Source organism: Paramisgurnus dabryanus, chromosome 18, assembly GCF_030506205.2.
Source record: "Paramisgurnus dabryanus chromosome 18, PD_genome_1.1, whole genome shotgun sequence".
Taxonomy (NCBI): domain Eukaryota; kingdom Metazoa; phylum Chordata; class Actinopteri; order Cypriniformes; family Cobitidae; genus Paramisgurnus; species Paramisgurnus dabryanus.
The window spans coordinates 15,303,851-15,319,076 of record NC_133354.1 but is presented as its reverse complement, the minus strand read 5'-3'; the positions used below and the strand labels follow the sequence as shown (position 1 = coordinate 15,319,076).

Below are 15,226 nucleotides of genomic sequence, written 5' to 3'. Positions count from 1 at the left end.
CACATTGAAATGATGTACCTTTACAATATTATACCTTAAGGACCTATTTTGTACCCTTAAAGGTACAGTTAAATGTTTTGTACCACTAACATTTATCTGGTACAAAATTGGTCCTTAGAAGGTACACAATAGGTCCTTAAGGTATAATATTGTACCCCAAAAGGTACAACATTTCAATGTGTTGTATAGCCATAAAAGGTATAAAACTGAACCTTTGAAGGTACCACCCCAGTGACAGAAAAGTGCGGTTTTAAACCTTTTTTCTGACAGTGTAGATAATACACATTACAACAAAACAAAACAAAAATGTCAAAGCGTTTCAAGACTTGTCAACAATAGTCACAAACAATATTGGTAAAATTATCAGTATAACAAAATATGTACAACAATATGCTCACAAGACGAAGGCTTGTAAGCCGCAACGCGTAGGTGTAGTTGTAACCTGTTTTTGAAAGATTAAGCCATGTGAAATATATTTTTTTTATTTATTCTTTATCATTCGAGCGCATTGGAGATTTTTTATATATATTGATTACCAGTTCACACCTCGTGCAGGACTTCTTTTGCATTCTTTGCTTTGATGAACAAAATGCACAATATCAATGTTATGAAAGGTAGATTTGCAAGAATCTAAGCAGCTTGTTTTTTTTTCAGAAAAGAGATGAAGAAACGTTTTTTTTTTTAAGAACCAGATTGAAAGATTTTTTGGGGAACCAAAAGTGCTTCTATGGCCTGAGATGTTGGGATAGGGTGTAGCCCTCCGAGATCACTGCAGAAAACAAGCGGGTTAAAAACCTGACGGGGATATGAAACTTGCTAACACACGCGAAATTGTGTGAAATAAAAAAATTGTTTTTATCAAATCTAAATCTAGACAGGGAAATTATGATGAATCCACACTTTGTTACTTTCCTTTATTTCACAACACCCTTCGCTTCTGAATTTGACAGTAAACTCAGATCCCTTCATACAAGCGAGGGAAAACATTCAATTTAACACATTCATCAGCTTTCTTTAAAGACGGTAAGATTAAAGTCTCATGAACCTTTTTGCAATGGCTGCTTTAAAAAATGTGATATTTTCAACTTCTTTTCCTTAAAATGTAAAGTCTCATTTCTTCATCTGTTTATAGCAGGTGTTTATCATCATGTCTACACATGCCATGATACAGTTTAGTATTTTGCTGTTGCTGGTGGCTCTCTCTGTGTCAGAAACGTGTGATGGTGTGAGGGGTTTTCCAGGAAGACCAGGTATTCCAGGAGCCCATGGTGCCAATGGGAAGGACGGACCAAAAGGGGAAAAAGGAGATCAAGGTATTGTTTTATCTGTAAAATACTGCACGATGAATCCCATCATCTCATTATACTGTACTTTCTACACTCCCAGAAACAAAGGTAAGAAGGTACAAAAGTTGTCACTGGGGCGGTACCTTTTAAAAAGTACACGTTTGTGCATATTGGTACGTCAAGGGTACATATTTATAATAAAATGGTACATATTAGAAACTTTTTAAAGGTCCCGTCCCAGCGACAACTTTTGTACCTTTTTTTTTTTTGAAAAAAAAAAAAGTTTAATGACTTTTAAAAATGTTGCTTGCCTGAAATTACAGAAGAAATAGCCATGACACAATGCAGTAAATAGCAGTAAAATCTATTTGCTTAACTCTTCATCATTTCAAACATATTCCCATTTTTGTTAACAAAAGTGCTCTTTTTTAAGAAGTAAACTTTTTATATTGTAAACCATGAAATTAAAATAAAAAACTGGCTCTGGAGACTTCATTAGCAATGTTTGCAGGTGACGCTGCAGTCCCGATGGCTGGACCAAAAGGAGAACCTGGAATTGCTGGGTTACCAGGCAGACCAGGCCTGATGGGTGACGACGGGATGCCAGGAAAACCAGGATCTCCGGGTCAGAAGGGAGATAGGGGAGATTTTACAGGGGGAGACAGTGTATACCAGCATTCTGTTTTCTCTTACAAAAGACGCCCTTCCATAGTTTGGGTTGATCCTGGCACAGCAATAACCTTTGAAACCTCACTGATCTCTGATATCAGTGATAAGTTACAGTCTAATAACATCTTCCGTATAACAATAGCAGGGATGTATTACATCAGCTACCATGTGTCCTTCAGGACACAGGGCTGCCTTAAAATTCAGGTGGGAGCGGAGGAGAAGGTCAGGTTTTGTGATGAACCTGGTTCAATATCTGTGTCCTCAGGTTCTGTGGTATTGCCATTAAAGACAGGTGAAAGTGTGTCTGTGCAGTCCACAGAGCATAGCTATATCTATAGTAGAGACAGTGACTGCATCTTTACGGGTTTCTTGCTCTTCCCAACAAATTAGTGATACAAAATATGCATTTAAACTCTTTTATGTACTCTTCTTTAGATTATTTGTGACCATGTCTGTGCAGTCTAAATTCTTATAGGGGCGGTTTCCCAAACACGGCTTATCCTAGTCCCAGACTAAAAAGCATGTTTGAGCTTCCTTCATTTAAAAACACCTTGTACTAACATATCTTAAGATAAATCAGTGCAAATTAATTTGTCTCAAGATGCACACCTGTACTGTTTTTTGTAAAGTTTGTTTGTAAAAACTACTTAAATGTCCTAATATAGCTATGGCCTTATCCAGGATTAACCTAAAACCATGTGGGAAACCACTCTTTAAAGAGCACCTATTGTCAGATTCACGTTTTTAAATTTCCTTTGGTGTGTATTAGTACATGTTAACGATATGCAAAAGTAGACGATGATGCAAATTATCGTCTCCAACGTAAATCTCTTTTCTTGGACTACAACAAACATACACGGATTGTAGGCAACAGTTTACTTCCTGGGATTGGTGATGTAGACAAGACCGACATGATCATAATTCCTTACATTATGTAGGATGATTTATGTACAAAACAATAAATCTGATAAAAGCTGGGTTTTCACAGACTGGGTCACATTTGTCAAACGTTGCTTAAACATTTGTGAATCAAATGTAATGTGCTAATTAAAATGAAATTATAACAATATTGTCTCTGGATTTCATTTACTATACATTTAATACTGATTTTAAGGTATAGTGAAATGTCTTAGTGAAGCTACTATTTCTTAGGAAGTGATTGAGTCAAAAGTTAAATTAGACAAAATGTGCATTTTCTTTTGTATGTTGGTTTACATTCCTAGTTCATATCATAGCATGTAATAAAAGTTGGACGACGCCTGTTCGCTCTCTTCCATTGGTGAAAAGTGAAGCCGCCAGTGTCCCGATATGGCGCTGACATCTTGGGTCTTGAGTCTGCGCAGTAGTGATTTCGGGACCAGTCCTGCACAGTAGTGAGCAGGAAGTAAAGCCGCGAAATCAAGACCACACCCTCGCTCTCGCAGAATGCGCATATCACACGATATCACAGCTGTCAATCATGACGTGACACCACTGTTTTTATATCATTAAATAACTAACTAACAACAAACTTATTTAAACATTTGAATTTACATCAGTGTGATAAAAACTAAAGTAAACGACAGAAACCAGCTTCAGAAAAAATATAATTGAAGTGCAATAAAAAAATTTTGTTGGTCTCAAGTCCCAATGAATAACATGGGGAGGCTGGCTTTATGACCTATACTGGGACCAGTCACTGGGGGGCGATCAAGACGTTTTGGCTTCACTTTTCAGGGCTTGTGCGGCACGCTTGGTTCATATAAATAATTTTGTAGTATATGAAGTATTTTTAGGCTTAATTGATATAGTAGTACTGTGCAAAAGTCTAAGGCCACCAAACCACCAGCTTTGTTGTTTTAGCAAAGTTTTAGGGCCGTATCAACGCAATGCGCGACGCAAGTGTCTTTTGCCAATTTAAAGCCAGCGCAATTATCATGTTCACATTTAGTGCCACGTTGTTTAAATAGCAAATGCATTTGCACCCAATGTTGCGCCCATGGGCATTCTGGTCTGAAAACGAGTTGTGTTCAGGCGCAGTGTTGGCGCGTTTATATTTTGAGGCAACTAAAATAGACTACGCCATTGACCAACAAACACTGGTCTAAAATCTATGGTGCAATATTGTTTTTGTTATTTATTGAGCGCGTTAGAAAAAGGTGCCTATAAACGGGATGACACCGCGGATTTGCTAATCACATGCGCAGCAGCACAAAAAAGCTTTTAAATATGTAAGATTAAAGGATTGAAATGTAAAAGATTATTATTGAGTCTCCTGGACATAAATGAGGACCAATTATGAGACGTTAGAAGGCGTAAAGAGCTGCTTCACCTGTAGCCTGGTAAATGCTTTGCTTTAAACAAATGCATCTGTTTTAAAATGTTTTTAAATTTTTTCCCATGGATTAATTGTATATGACGAATCTGTGGATACGGTGAGATGAGAACCTTTTTAAGTAATGCTTTTAAAAAAAACATGGCGCTGTCCGAGTGCTGAAACGGCTCTCCAGACGTTTGTAAATTCTTTATCTCTTGTTTGTATTTTTAAGTACAACCCTTTTCTTGCATGTTTACAGCAATTAAAAGCCTGCTATTTTTACTTCAATGACTAACAGAAAATGGCTTTTAAAGGTTTTAATCCAAGTGAAAACAACACAATTATTTAACTAAATCTTAAACTGGCTTATATTTTCAGTTTACAAAGTCCGCTTTGTAATTGTCATTACAAGAATATGAACAACCATTTTCGACCCTGTGCTTGGCGCACAAACCATTTTTCCCGTCGTTAAATTAGCAAAAGTGGAATCGGACTCGCCCGTTCAGACCGCGCACCATGCGCTTTACACTGTAAAAAAATTCAGTAGAAATTACAATGTTATTGCAACTGGGTTGCCGGTAATTTACCGTAGATTTAAATTTATGTTATTTACTGGCAAGAGTTTGTTCAAGGTTAAATAAATTTTAAATATTAACAAGTCTTTATCTTTACAGAATAAAACTATACAATAACAGCCTCATGCAAAGCATTCTAGGAACCAGAAATCATCATCAACCTTTTTTTGTTTTTTGCTTCAGATTTTGTTTCCCAGAATGTTTTGCTTGATGCTGTTTTTTTTAAGTCTGTAAAGACAAAGATTAAATGTTTAATGTTCATTTAACTTTGAACAAAATGTTGCCAGTAAAAAAACATAAATTTAAATCTACGGTAAGTTACTGGCAACCCAGCTACAATTTCTACGTTTTTTTGTTTTTTACAGTGAATGCGCTTAGATCATTAAAATAGGGCCCTATACTGTATGTCCATCCATATTTATTTTTCACTCTTTTTATTAAGATACAAACAGAAAATACAGGAAATATGTGCACAAAATTAAAAACAAAACAATTTTCAGAATTAAATCAGTCAGTATTTAGTGTGACCTCTTTGCACGAAACACATCTTTTTTGAGGAGACTGATGTCCTGAAGTCATTTGATTAGAATTAGAAATAAATAATTTCATTTAGGTTTAAGGGATCCTGCAGCTGCCTGCTATTGCTCAAGTGGAAGGGGAGTTTACACTAAATTCATGACACTTCAGCTTCTACTTTTATACTGTTCTTAATACTACATCCATATTTCCTGTATTTTCAGGTTGTATTCTAATAAAGAGACTGAGAAATAATTATATAACAACACATCTGATGGTAGCATGGTGGCATAAGATTTTACACAGTGTTGTATATATATATGGACTTTGGAGTTGATTTTACGTGTGGCATTTGCATTTGGAAGCTGTGGCTCTGAACCTATATCATGTGGTTCAGGGAGATCTCCATGCAAGTGATACAGACCACATTTGGTAGATTCTGAGAAAAAACAAATGCACAGGTGAGCTCAGCAACAACAAAAGATCCTGGAAGTCCATATAAGGCAACAACGGTGGATGAACGCATTAACCTCTCCACAATGAAAGAAAAACCCCTTTACAGTGCATGGGAAACATGCATGGTTTCCCAGACATTGTAAAGGGGTTTTTCCACAACCACTGTTATCCTATTTTATTTGATATGGACATAGCAATTACCTTGGACAAACCAGATGCATTGTTTGAGTGTTTTAGCACAAGTGCTATTTTGCAACACTTGTCCATAGGTGACTTTAAAATATATATATATATATGTATAAAAAAGATGCCACACTTAACAAATGCCACACTTAAAATGAACTCTAGACCTTTAACATCTGTCATTCATGAGGAAATTATTCAACAAATAAACAATACCTGTCCATAACACAGCTTTTAGGTCAACTTTCCCATTACTTTTGACCTCTTTAAAATGGAGGAGCTACATATTAAACAGCTGAATTCCTAAACCTTTCATTCAATTTGGATGTGAATACCTTCTACATAAACCTGTGTGTGAACTTTAAGCCAATATTCATTATATGACTGTAAACTGAAATAAGTTTTGGTAACAGCTAAAATAACACAAAATGTCTGTCTGTTCCAATACTTATAGGGCCATATAGTATTATATAAAATGTATTGAGAATGTAAAACAGAATTTGTTATACAAAACCTATAACGTCAGTCTTCAGTATTCATTACTGAGACTCATTGTTCTTGACCTGAGTCCATCAAGCTCCAGGCTTTCTATAAAGAATAGAGAAGCCATAGCAACAGGCACTAACTGAGTGTAACAGCAGGTCCCAAACAAGCCACTGTACCGCAAGAATGTGATAAATAAGCAGCTCCTGAACTGCTCGGAAATTTAATTTATGGGAGAAAAACCTGCATGAGGTGAGTATCAAACAAATACTTTTGATTGAAAGTGAAACTGCTCTCTATTAAATGAAATGACAATGAATATGCATATTTAAATTTCAACATTTAGAGGTTACTATGGTACATTGCTTTGGAAAACAGATCCAGTTGAGCCAATCAGATCAGTAGAATTGTCTCATTCGCATATTTTTGAGTGATTTAATACTGTCTGTTATGTCACATTTTTTTCAAACTCCTTAAAATGTAAGCATTATTGCACTTGTTGACAAAAATAAACGGATTTGTTTTTTAATAAAAAGCATTTTTAAAACTGAAAATCATGTTTTGGGCTTAACAGTGAATCAAAAATGACTGCTCATGAGAACTCAAACAGCATAAGGAGACCAAATCTAAGATTGCCATTCAGTCATCACCGTCAAACAAATGTGATGCTTCTTAAAAATAATCAAAGAGCCACAAAACACCCACAAGCCTTTCCAATGCTGGGTGAACTTCCTTCTTTGGCAGGTAAACAAGATTTTGACTTAATTTCTCTCTATACACCACACAATACATTCTTCAAGGAAAAAACAACTGCTGGCGTCTTTCTAGGTTTATTGCTCTATCCAGGAAAGAGAGAAAAGATGGTAACCACAACAGAAAGTGCGTTTGGACCCAAAACCTGCCCAAAGTTAGAACCAAAGAAGATTCTTCAGTGCAGTCTAACTCTGGATGGTATGAGTGCAGTATCATTTAAATATTATTAATAAGTCTCTTTGCATGAGATATACATAAACCATATTTGTTTAGGAGATCTATAAATCAGTTGCTGTTTAAAAACTTACTTTCAGGTGACCAAAGCTTCATTACAACAAATAGGGAAGATTTCCCAGCTTACACATTAGATGGAACTCCTATTGTGTGGCAAAATAAGGCACCTGTCAGAAAGGAGATGAGTGTTGAAGAACAAAGATCTTCTCTTTACCAGCATGACTTTCCAGCACCCAAGAAAAAGTATTTCAGGAGAAATCAGGTCGTACCTCATCCTGACAACCTAGCTATTAATACTGCACTGAGGCAAGTATTACAATTAACGGCTTCATTTAGTTTTACTGAACATCTGTAGCTGAAGTTATAATAAAATTATTCTGTGTTCTACAGAGCAGAATTCAGAACAGTTCAAAGAGAGGCCTACCCAGGATGGGACGTCATTGTGCACGCTCGCCCGTTCCCTGCCTTGATTAAAATAACAGAATAATTGAACAAATAACTACAATATTAGTCCGCTTGAAAGAACACAGGTGGATTTTAAATATGTCTGCTTTACATAAGAAGGATGCATGTAATGATAATAAAAAATATATTTTCTCTTTGCATTTATACATTTTATAAATACAAAATATAGTTTTTTAACTGGTATTTTTCTGCTGTAATTGTCAGCTTCTAAGCAAAACAGAAACAATTGATACTGTTGGATGAAAAGTGAGATTTTTTAAGTGAGAAGTTTTAATTCCATAATAAAAAAAATAATAAGAAGAATGTATAGCTTCATTTATTGGGTCTCTATATTAGTGTTGTTCTAATTCTACCTTTTATCGTATTAGTCTCTTTTTTAGTATATATCTACATCATCATGTGTCTATATATCAATATAATCATATTTATTAAGATGTAAAATGCCATTTTCTAAAAAAGGAATACGAAACAGCTTTGTATAAAAAAAGTAACATTTAATAAGTTCAATAAGCAAAGCATGTTTCTTATACACCATTGAACCACAAACAAAACATCTTTCTGTATGATCCTGATTTACAATATCACATAAAAGAAGCTCCACTAATATATTCATTGTGTTCAAGTGTAGTTGAAACAATACTGATGTCAGACATGCCATCAGTGGACAGTTTTTACATCAACAATATCTACATAGTTCTGGATCTCCACGTACATTTACATGTCCTCCACACTCCACTTGTATGCCATCTCTTGTACAGCTTTCTTATCAGCGATCCTGGAGAAGCGCTTTTGTTCGAAACCGTTGGACCTGAAGGTTTATCGGAGAAATGTTTTGAAATGGAATAAATTTAAGCATTTGCTTTTGACATGTAGGCAACATTAAAGGGCTAGTTAAAAATATTTTTCATAATTATTTATTCATATAAGTTTCTTTCTTCAGTTGATCAAAGTTATTTTGATAAATGATAGTAATCACACAGTTTACGGGCAACCTGCAACTGTGTGCTTACCATCATTTATCAAAATATTTTCTTTTGTGTTAAACATAAGAAAGAACTCTCTTTCATTATAAATTGTTGTTGATCAATTCAAATCTCTTACCTATCCACTCCATCCCAGCGATACCCTGGCATAATGTTAAAGCGATTTGGAGGTGGAAGGGGTCCCTTGTAAACAGGTTTTGCTGATGATAAAACATTAAAGAACAACTTTAGTACTTTATTTTTGACGAAAAACTTTTTTTTATTTGCCAATATCTGCAAACTTAGTTGCACTAAGCAGCAAATAAACAAAAACTACATTCCGCTTATTTAAAATTTTGCTGTATATGCATCAGTGCTTTTTAAAGACAAATGTGAAGGATATATGCTTAAACTAGTTTTTCTTGACCATAAAGACTATTTCAGAAAAACAGTATGCAAACATTTAAAGGGGACATATCATGAAAATCTGACTTTTTCCATGTTTAAAGCAACACTAAAGAGTTTTTGCTCTTTGCTCCCCCTACAGGTTAGAAGTGGAATTGTCCATTACCACTGTCGTAAATACTGCAGCATAGCTGGCTCTGATTGGATTGTAGGTCTGCCGTAAAGCAAGTTTTTGTAGTTTTCACACGAACTACAGGGCCACGACCCGACGGTTGGAAACTTCTTTAGTGCGGTTTTGGCCGACAGAGGGCTGCAAAGCGAATGTGAAAGTGCCTTTCACGCTGTTTCGAGTGGATGAACCACTGAAACTTTTTTGGAAACGTTATTTTAAGGTAAAAAAACTCTTTAGTGTTGCTTTAAGTGCTATAATTGGGTGCCCAGTGCTTCTATCAACCTAAAAAACGTGATAAAGAACAACCCAGTTAAACCATTCTCTGCAAGCATGTGAAAAAATAGGTCATTAAAATTTGTCTCTCCTTGGGATGTCAAAATGGGATAAAACCGCCCCTTAATCTGAACTATCCAACCACAACACTGCGATTTAATACAGATTTTAGCATTTAAAAGGACACACCCAAAAACGGCACATTTTTGCTTGCACCTACATTGTGGCAATTGTAACATGCTATAATAAATAATCTATATGGTATTTTGAGCTAAAACTTCTGATATGCACACTGGGGTCTGGGGACACAAAAGATTTATTCTAAATCTTAAAAATTATTGTGAAATGTCCCCTTTAAACACTTCTAACTGTAATAATACATATTGCATTGCCAGTCGGATGATCTTATTTTGTCTTAACGTGGGTGATTCTTGACTATGTTAATCCACATTAAAATACATAATGAAAATAACAGATACAATTATTAGCTAAATGTCACCTTTTATTCCCTTTAATTTGGCAGTTTTCTCTTTCTTCTTGCGAAGCATGGCAGCCATAGGGTCTCCCTCCCTTTCTTGCTCCCTCAGCATGCGATCCAGGTCTTCATCATCAATGTGTCGTGCTAGCGGCTTCTCAGCCTCCCGAATGGCTTCTGCCAAATTCTGCTGCTGCATTTCACCCTGTGCAAGCCTGCAAGAAGAGTACAATAGAAAACAATTAAAATGGCAAATCTAGTAACAATTCACAGACTTTCATAAATAAAAAGTGATTATTCATCCCCCAAAATGAAAATTCTTTAATCATTTACACACCCTTTAGCTGTTCCAAACTCATTTTGGGACAAAAAAATAATTTACTTTAAATAATGTCTCAAAATTAATAGGGTTTCAATACTTGATCCCAACTGTATCCATTTTATCTAAATTCAGTTCAGACATGTAAGCTTTTCTCTTTAGTCTTCAGCAGATGAAAGAAAGTTCATATGGAACAATATGCAGGTGAGTAAATGAGTACAACATTTTTGGTTTTGAGTGTACTTGTATTAATGTAGTGGTACTGATGTGTCTAAACCCAAACACAGTTGATTATATTAAAATAGTCCTCACCCTTTTCCCCACTGTGCATATTTCTCATCCTTCTCCGCCTTCTCTCCAGCTTTTCTTCTTTTCTCGGCTCGCTCCGACTCCAGGTCACGTACCTTACCTGCCTTATCTCTGAAGGTGGTCTGTGCATTTCTGGATTCCTCTGAAAACCACAGCATCAAATATGTTAAAAGCCAACATAAACGTTACTTTCTTGTCCACAAAATTTCCAATGCCTATTCTTAAGACCTTCTAGAGGCTGGTTGCGTTTTTCCCTTCTGCGAATGTCTTCCTGCTCTTTCCTGAGGATATCTACAGAGACTAGCCCAGCAGCTCCACCTGATAACATTCGAGGGCCCTGAAAGCAAAGATGTAAAGTTAGATCTTTGCTTGCATATCTGGTATTGTACTGCATATGAAAGATCTCTGAACTTACTGTCTGTCTATCAGGTGAGCGTGTCCTTCGTGGTGGAGACAGATCTGAATCAGATCCACGGCCTCCCTGTGGCTTCTTCCTGGGAGGAGAGAGATCCGAATCTGAACCTCTACCAATCTGGCCTCTCTTTCTTGGTGGAGAGAGATCAGAAGCCGCATCTGGTCTCCGATGGGGACGCCTCCGTGGAGGTGACTGGTCCGAGTCTGAGCTTTTGCCTGTTCGGGCCCGTCTCCTGGGAGGTGAAAGATCACCAGCTTTTGTCCTTTCTCTATGTGGGGAGTCTGACACAGCAAATGTTTAATGTCTTGTGCTTACCAACAGGGAATTGAATAGGATATACAGGATAGACGGAAATATATAAATGCACTGATGGATGTATTTTCATACCTTTATTGTGCTGCCTCTGAATTCTGGAAGGTGAGCCCTTGTTGCTCTTTCTTGGAGGGGAAGGCGATGAGGAGTCATGTCGTCTGTTTTTGTTCTTTGTTCGGTCTCTCTTAGGCGAGAGATCTGGTGAGTCACGGCGAGCTCGTCTTTTAGGTGAGAGATCTGGTGAGTCGTGGCGACCTTGTCTTTTCGGTGAAAGATCTGGTGAATCGTTTTGATGTCTTCTCTTAGGTGAGGGATCTGGTGAGTCGTGGCGACCGCTTCTCTGAGGTGAGAGATCCGGCGAGTCATGGCGAAGCCTCTTGGGTGAATGCTCAGGCGAATCATGGCGTGTCCTCTGTACAGGAGAAGTTTCTGAGTCGTGTCGTATTCTACCTCTGTCAGCATCTGGGCTAAATAAATGAACAAACATTACATTATAGTAATCACTCTATTATTAAAAGAGTGTAAATTAGAAAGTTAAAAAATATTTACCTTCTATTTAGTTTTGAGTCCTCAGTTTCTTGGGAATCTTCCTCTGTTGCTACAATATGAGAATGAAAACATTTAGTACTCTGTCTAATTGTACATATAAAGGCATGTGTGTTTAAATACACACACGCACACAGAGTATTTGGACAACAAGAAAGTAGGATAATGCATTAAAATGTGTGTAGGACTTACCACCCATCACTTTCCACTTGTTGCCTGTTCGGAATACTTCAAGTTGCTTAACCTCATCTGGGCGTTCGTCTATCACTTCTGCAATCTAAATTTAATTTGTATAACATTAATAAACTAAAATAAACATATTTTATGACATCAGTCATTTACAGAAATCTCTGTGATAATACTTTGACACAGTAAAGGGTTCAGACACTATTAATACGATATTTACACCACAGTATCTTGTTTTACTAGTACACAATACAACTCAATTGCGTATTTCTGCTATGCTTTATGTGGTAGTAAAATGAGCTAACCAGTGTAAAGTAAGGAACAGTTATAGTACAGTATTCATTCACACACCACAGGCGCTTCCTCGTCGTCTTCCTCTTTGTTATTCTCTGCGTCGTTAACAGCCAGTTGTCTCCAATCAATGTCATCGTCCACAATTTTCATCCTGTATTTATAAAAATATGAACATGGCTATACGTTACATAGTTTACACTGGGCTGAGAGCAAGGATCGAAGTTGGTTACACATTGGCTGTCTCTACAAACAATAAGGAACATTTTAAGACGCGTTTGAACGATTCATTTTGGATGACCTGAGCAGATAGCTTACTAGATAGATACTCGGCCATAAATTCATTATATTCGATGGTTGCCGTGGAGACTGCACGGTTTTCATTCGGTTTAGCATTTCTGTTACGTGTAACTGATTGTTTTTACCCTCTCCCTGTGGGTTTTGGTCGTTTCTTCTTAATCTTCTTCTCTTTAGACTTCTTGCCGCTTTCATCGTTTGATAAATATCGTTTTAAGTAGTCTGCTTTGGTGAGCGCAGCACCTTTGCTAACGCCTGTGGGAGCCGCCATCTTGTTTACGTAATATGACAGGGAATGGATGCTGTAAAGGGACAAAAAGCTTACACATTAAGGATGTTTTTTTTTTTTTTTTTTTTGAAAATCACCACAAATCTTTAGAATCAACTGTTAACTTTCTTATCCTTGTAGCAAAATTCTATTTTCACAAACAAAGATTTCTTAAGAAAATACCTAATTTTATAGATTTCTTGTGTGAAGTAGAACATTTAATTAAATCATTAAGACTAATTAATAGAAAAAAAATATTTATTTTTTTAAGAAATATGATGAGATCTTTCGTGTACTGTAATTAATACTTGTTTTGGAATGTAATTATTTTTATTTTTATTTTATTATTATTTTTATTGATGATTTATTTATTTATTTCTCTTTTCCTTTTTTCTGTTTCTCTTCTCTTGAGATGACTTTGGATGTATTGTTAATACACTTTGTATGATACTTGTACTTCATATATGACATTTCTGAATAAAAATGAGACAAAAAGCACACAGCAGAACCTTCTTCTTCTTCTTCTTCTTCTTCTTCTTCTTCTTCTTCTTCTTCTTCTTCTTCTTCTTCTTCTTCTTCTTCTTCTTCTTGTATAATTGGCGGCAGCTTAGACGCTTCAATGGTGTATTGCTGCCCTCCTCCGTTCATCTAAAGAACTCTGAGAGTAAAACACAGCAGAACCTCACGAGGCGCTGAAACCGTTCAGACATGACACGAAAAGTGGGCAAAATGGGGTCCTGCAATGCAGTCACAAAATTATGAAAAAAATGTGCTTTATTCAAAAAATATATCTGAATGTCTGAATGTTTTTATATTGTAACTGTAACTCTTCTTCTCCACAAGTATAGTTTTGGTTCATTGCTGATGTTGCTGTTGTATTGCTAACTGGGAAACTACTGACATTAGCTTAGCTTAAAGTTTAGTAAATTCTGTTAATATAGTTTTGCAATTTCTCTATGCCTTAATGATGTTTTAATAATGTTGATACAACCATGCTTTTCACTCAGCTGTTCATGGTTTTATTGCAAATTCCTTATGTAATGTCAAACTCCTGCTCTATGTATTTTTTTCTCATTTAGGGCCATTGAGGGCTTTTTAATCACTAGTTTTTTTTCAAATTGATATACCATTTCATTAGATTATAATCCATTAAGCACAATAAAATTTGGAATAATGCTATACTATATATTTCTACTTTTTCTTCATGTTTCTTGTGAGGATGCATGCTTTAAGCATTGTATAAAAAGTACTATACAATGTGACACTTTAACTTTTATATGCATACATACTGTATACTCTTATATACTATATAGTTGTATATACCATATATATACAGTTGTGATTGATTAGGTTTCTCGAATCGAACATAGTAGTGAACTGTATGTCACTGGACAAATAACCAACATCAAAACAATTGTACCTTGAACTCAAAACTGATAAGAATCTTTCTTTATAAATTCTCTAGAAAAAATTATTACACGGGTTGTTTTATTATTGTGTAAAGTTTGATTAAGATACATTTTATGCGCTAATCTACCTGAGAGGTGAGTAACAGGGAATGTTTACAAGTTTTGAAGAATGAGATGATAATCAAATCTAGGCAATATTTGATGAAACATTTTAAAAAAGGAAGAAGAAAAAATATAGTGATAATGCAGATTACTTTGTGCTTGCCCGGTGTGATTTGAAACAAAGTGTTAATATTGGAAAAGTGAAGATTGTCTCCTAACATCTTTCAATGTAAAGATCATAGGTTAATGATCTGAATGATTTTGCCTACGTGACCCCCCCCCCAGATTTTGAATGAATCAGAGCCATTGTCTATAATGAGGAATGAATGGGTTGTGTATATAAAGAGCATTGCAAATTATGTTGTGTGGTTCATGTATTGTAATGTGTGTCATCATTAAAGTTTATCCCAATTAAATACCATTCATATGTGAATGACATTTGACATCACAATACTGAATTTATATACATACATTTAATTCAATTCGTTTTTGTTTCATTTAAGTATCAACTTAATCTCATATCTCCTAATGTGGCACATCTCAGGTCAATTTATACCATTGCTGAGATT

The 15,226-nt window shown here is 35.7% G+C and overlaps 3 protein-coding genes across 4 annotated transcripts; 2 read left to right on the top strand and 1 right to left on the bottom strand.

The window, feature by feature from the left end:
- Window positions 1-866: 866 nt before the first annotated feature.
- c1qb (complement component 1, q subcomponent, B chain) lies at window positions 867-3,022 on the top strand. Of its 2 annotated transcripts, none has more exons than XM_065286896.1 (3): window positions 867-1,023; window positions 1,133-1,313; window positions 1,798-3,022. In XM_065286896.1, the coding sequence occupies exons 2-3, from the start codon at window positions 1,148-1,150 to the stop codon at window positions 2,343-2,345; spliced, it is 714 nt and encodes a 237-aa protein (XP_065142968.1). In that variant the 5' UTR covers window positions 867-1,023; window positions 1,133-1,147; the 3' UTR covers window positions 2,346-3,022. The 2 variants fall into 2 exon arrangements, with proteins under 2 accessions (XP_065142968.1, XP_065142969.1); XM_065286897.1 differs by having other exon boundaries at window positions 869-1,023; window positions 1,136-1,313.
- Window positions 3,023-6,597: 3,575 nt separating this feature from the next.
- LOC135776289 (uncharacterized) lies at window positions 6,598-8,276 on the top strand. Its single transcript, XM_065286895.2, has 5 exons — window positions 6,598-6,716; window positions 7,039-7,208; window positions 7,293-7,415; window positions 7,532-7,757; window positions 7,842-8,276. Exons 1-5 carry the CDS (start codon window positions 6,712-6,714, stop codon window positions 7,936-7,938), a joined length of 621 nt encoding a protein of 206 aa, XP_065142967.1. The 5' UTR covers window positions 6,598-6,711; the 3' UTR covers window positions 7,939-8,276.
- Window positions 8,277-8,397: 121 nt separating this feature from the next.
- bud13 (BUD13 homolog) lies at window positions 8,398-13,174 on the bottom strand. Its single transcript, XM_065286894.2, has 11 exons — window positions 13,007-13,174; window positions 12,642-12,735; window positions 12,297-12,381; window positions 12,108-12,156; window positions 11,634-12,025; window positions 11,247-11,527; window positions 11,060-11,168; window positions 10,835-10,973; window positions 10,228-10,418; window positions 9,018-9,099; window positions 8,398-8,724 (listed from the first exon to the last, which is right to left on the bottom strand). The coding sequence occupies exons 1-11, from the start codon at window positions 13,147-13,149 to the stop codon at window positions 8,631-8,633; spliced, it is 1,659 nt and encodes a 552-aa protein (XP_065142966.1). The 5' UTR covers window positions 13,150-13,174; the 3' UTR covers window positions 8,398-8,630.
- Between the last annotated feature and the right edge of the window lie 2,052 nt (window positions 13,175-15,226).

Excerpts from the sequence above, each read along its gene's own strand:
- c1qb (XM_065286896.1), top strand. The coding sequence starts at position 1,148 with ATGTCTACACATGCCATGATACAGTTTAGTATTTTGCTGTTGCTGGTG. Across the intron at positions 1,314-1,797 it reads AGGGGAAAAAGGAGATCAAG|GTGACGCTGCAGTCCCGATG; the intron begins GTATTGTTTTAT and ends CAATGTTTGCAG.
- LOC135776289 (XM_065286895.2), top strand. Across the intron at positions 7,209-7,292 it reads TGAACTTCCTTCTTTGGCAG|GTTTATTGCTCTATCCAGGA; the intron begins GTAAACAAGATT and ends GCGTCTTTCTAG. Across the intron at positions 7,758-7,841 it reads GCTATTAATACTGCACTGAG|AGCAGAATTCAGAACAGTTC; the intron begins GCAAGTATTACA and ends TGTGTTCTACAG.
- bud13 (XM_065286894.2), bottom strand. The coding sequence starts at position 13,149 with ATGGCGGCTCCCACAGGCGTTAGCAAAGGTGCTGCGCTCACCAAAGCA. Across the intron at positions 12,382-12,641 it reads ACGACGAGGAAGCGCCTGTG|ATTGCAGAAGTGATAGACGA; the intron begins GTGTGTGAATGA and ends AATTAAATTTAG. Across the intron at positions 9,100-10,227 it reads CAAATTAAAGGGAATAAAAG|CAAAACCTGTTTACAAGGGA; the intron begins GTGACATTTAGC and ends TTTTATCATCAG.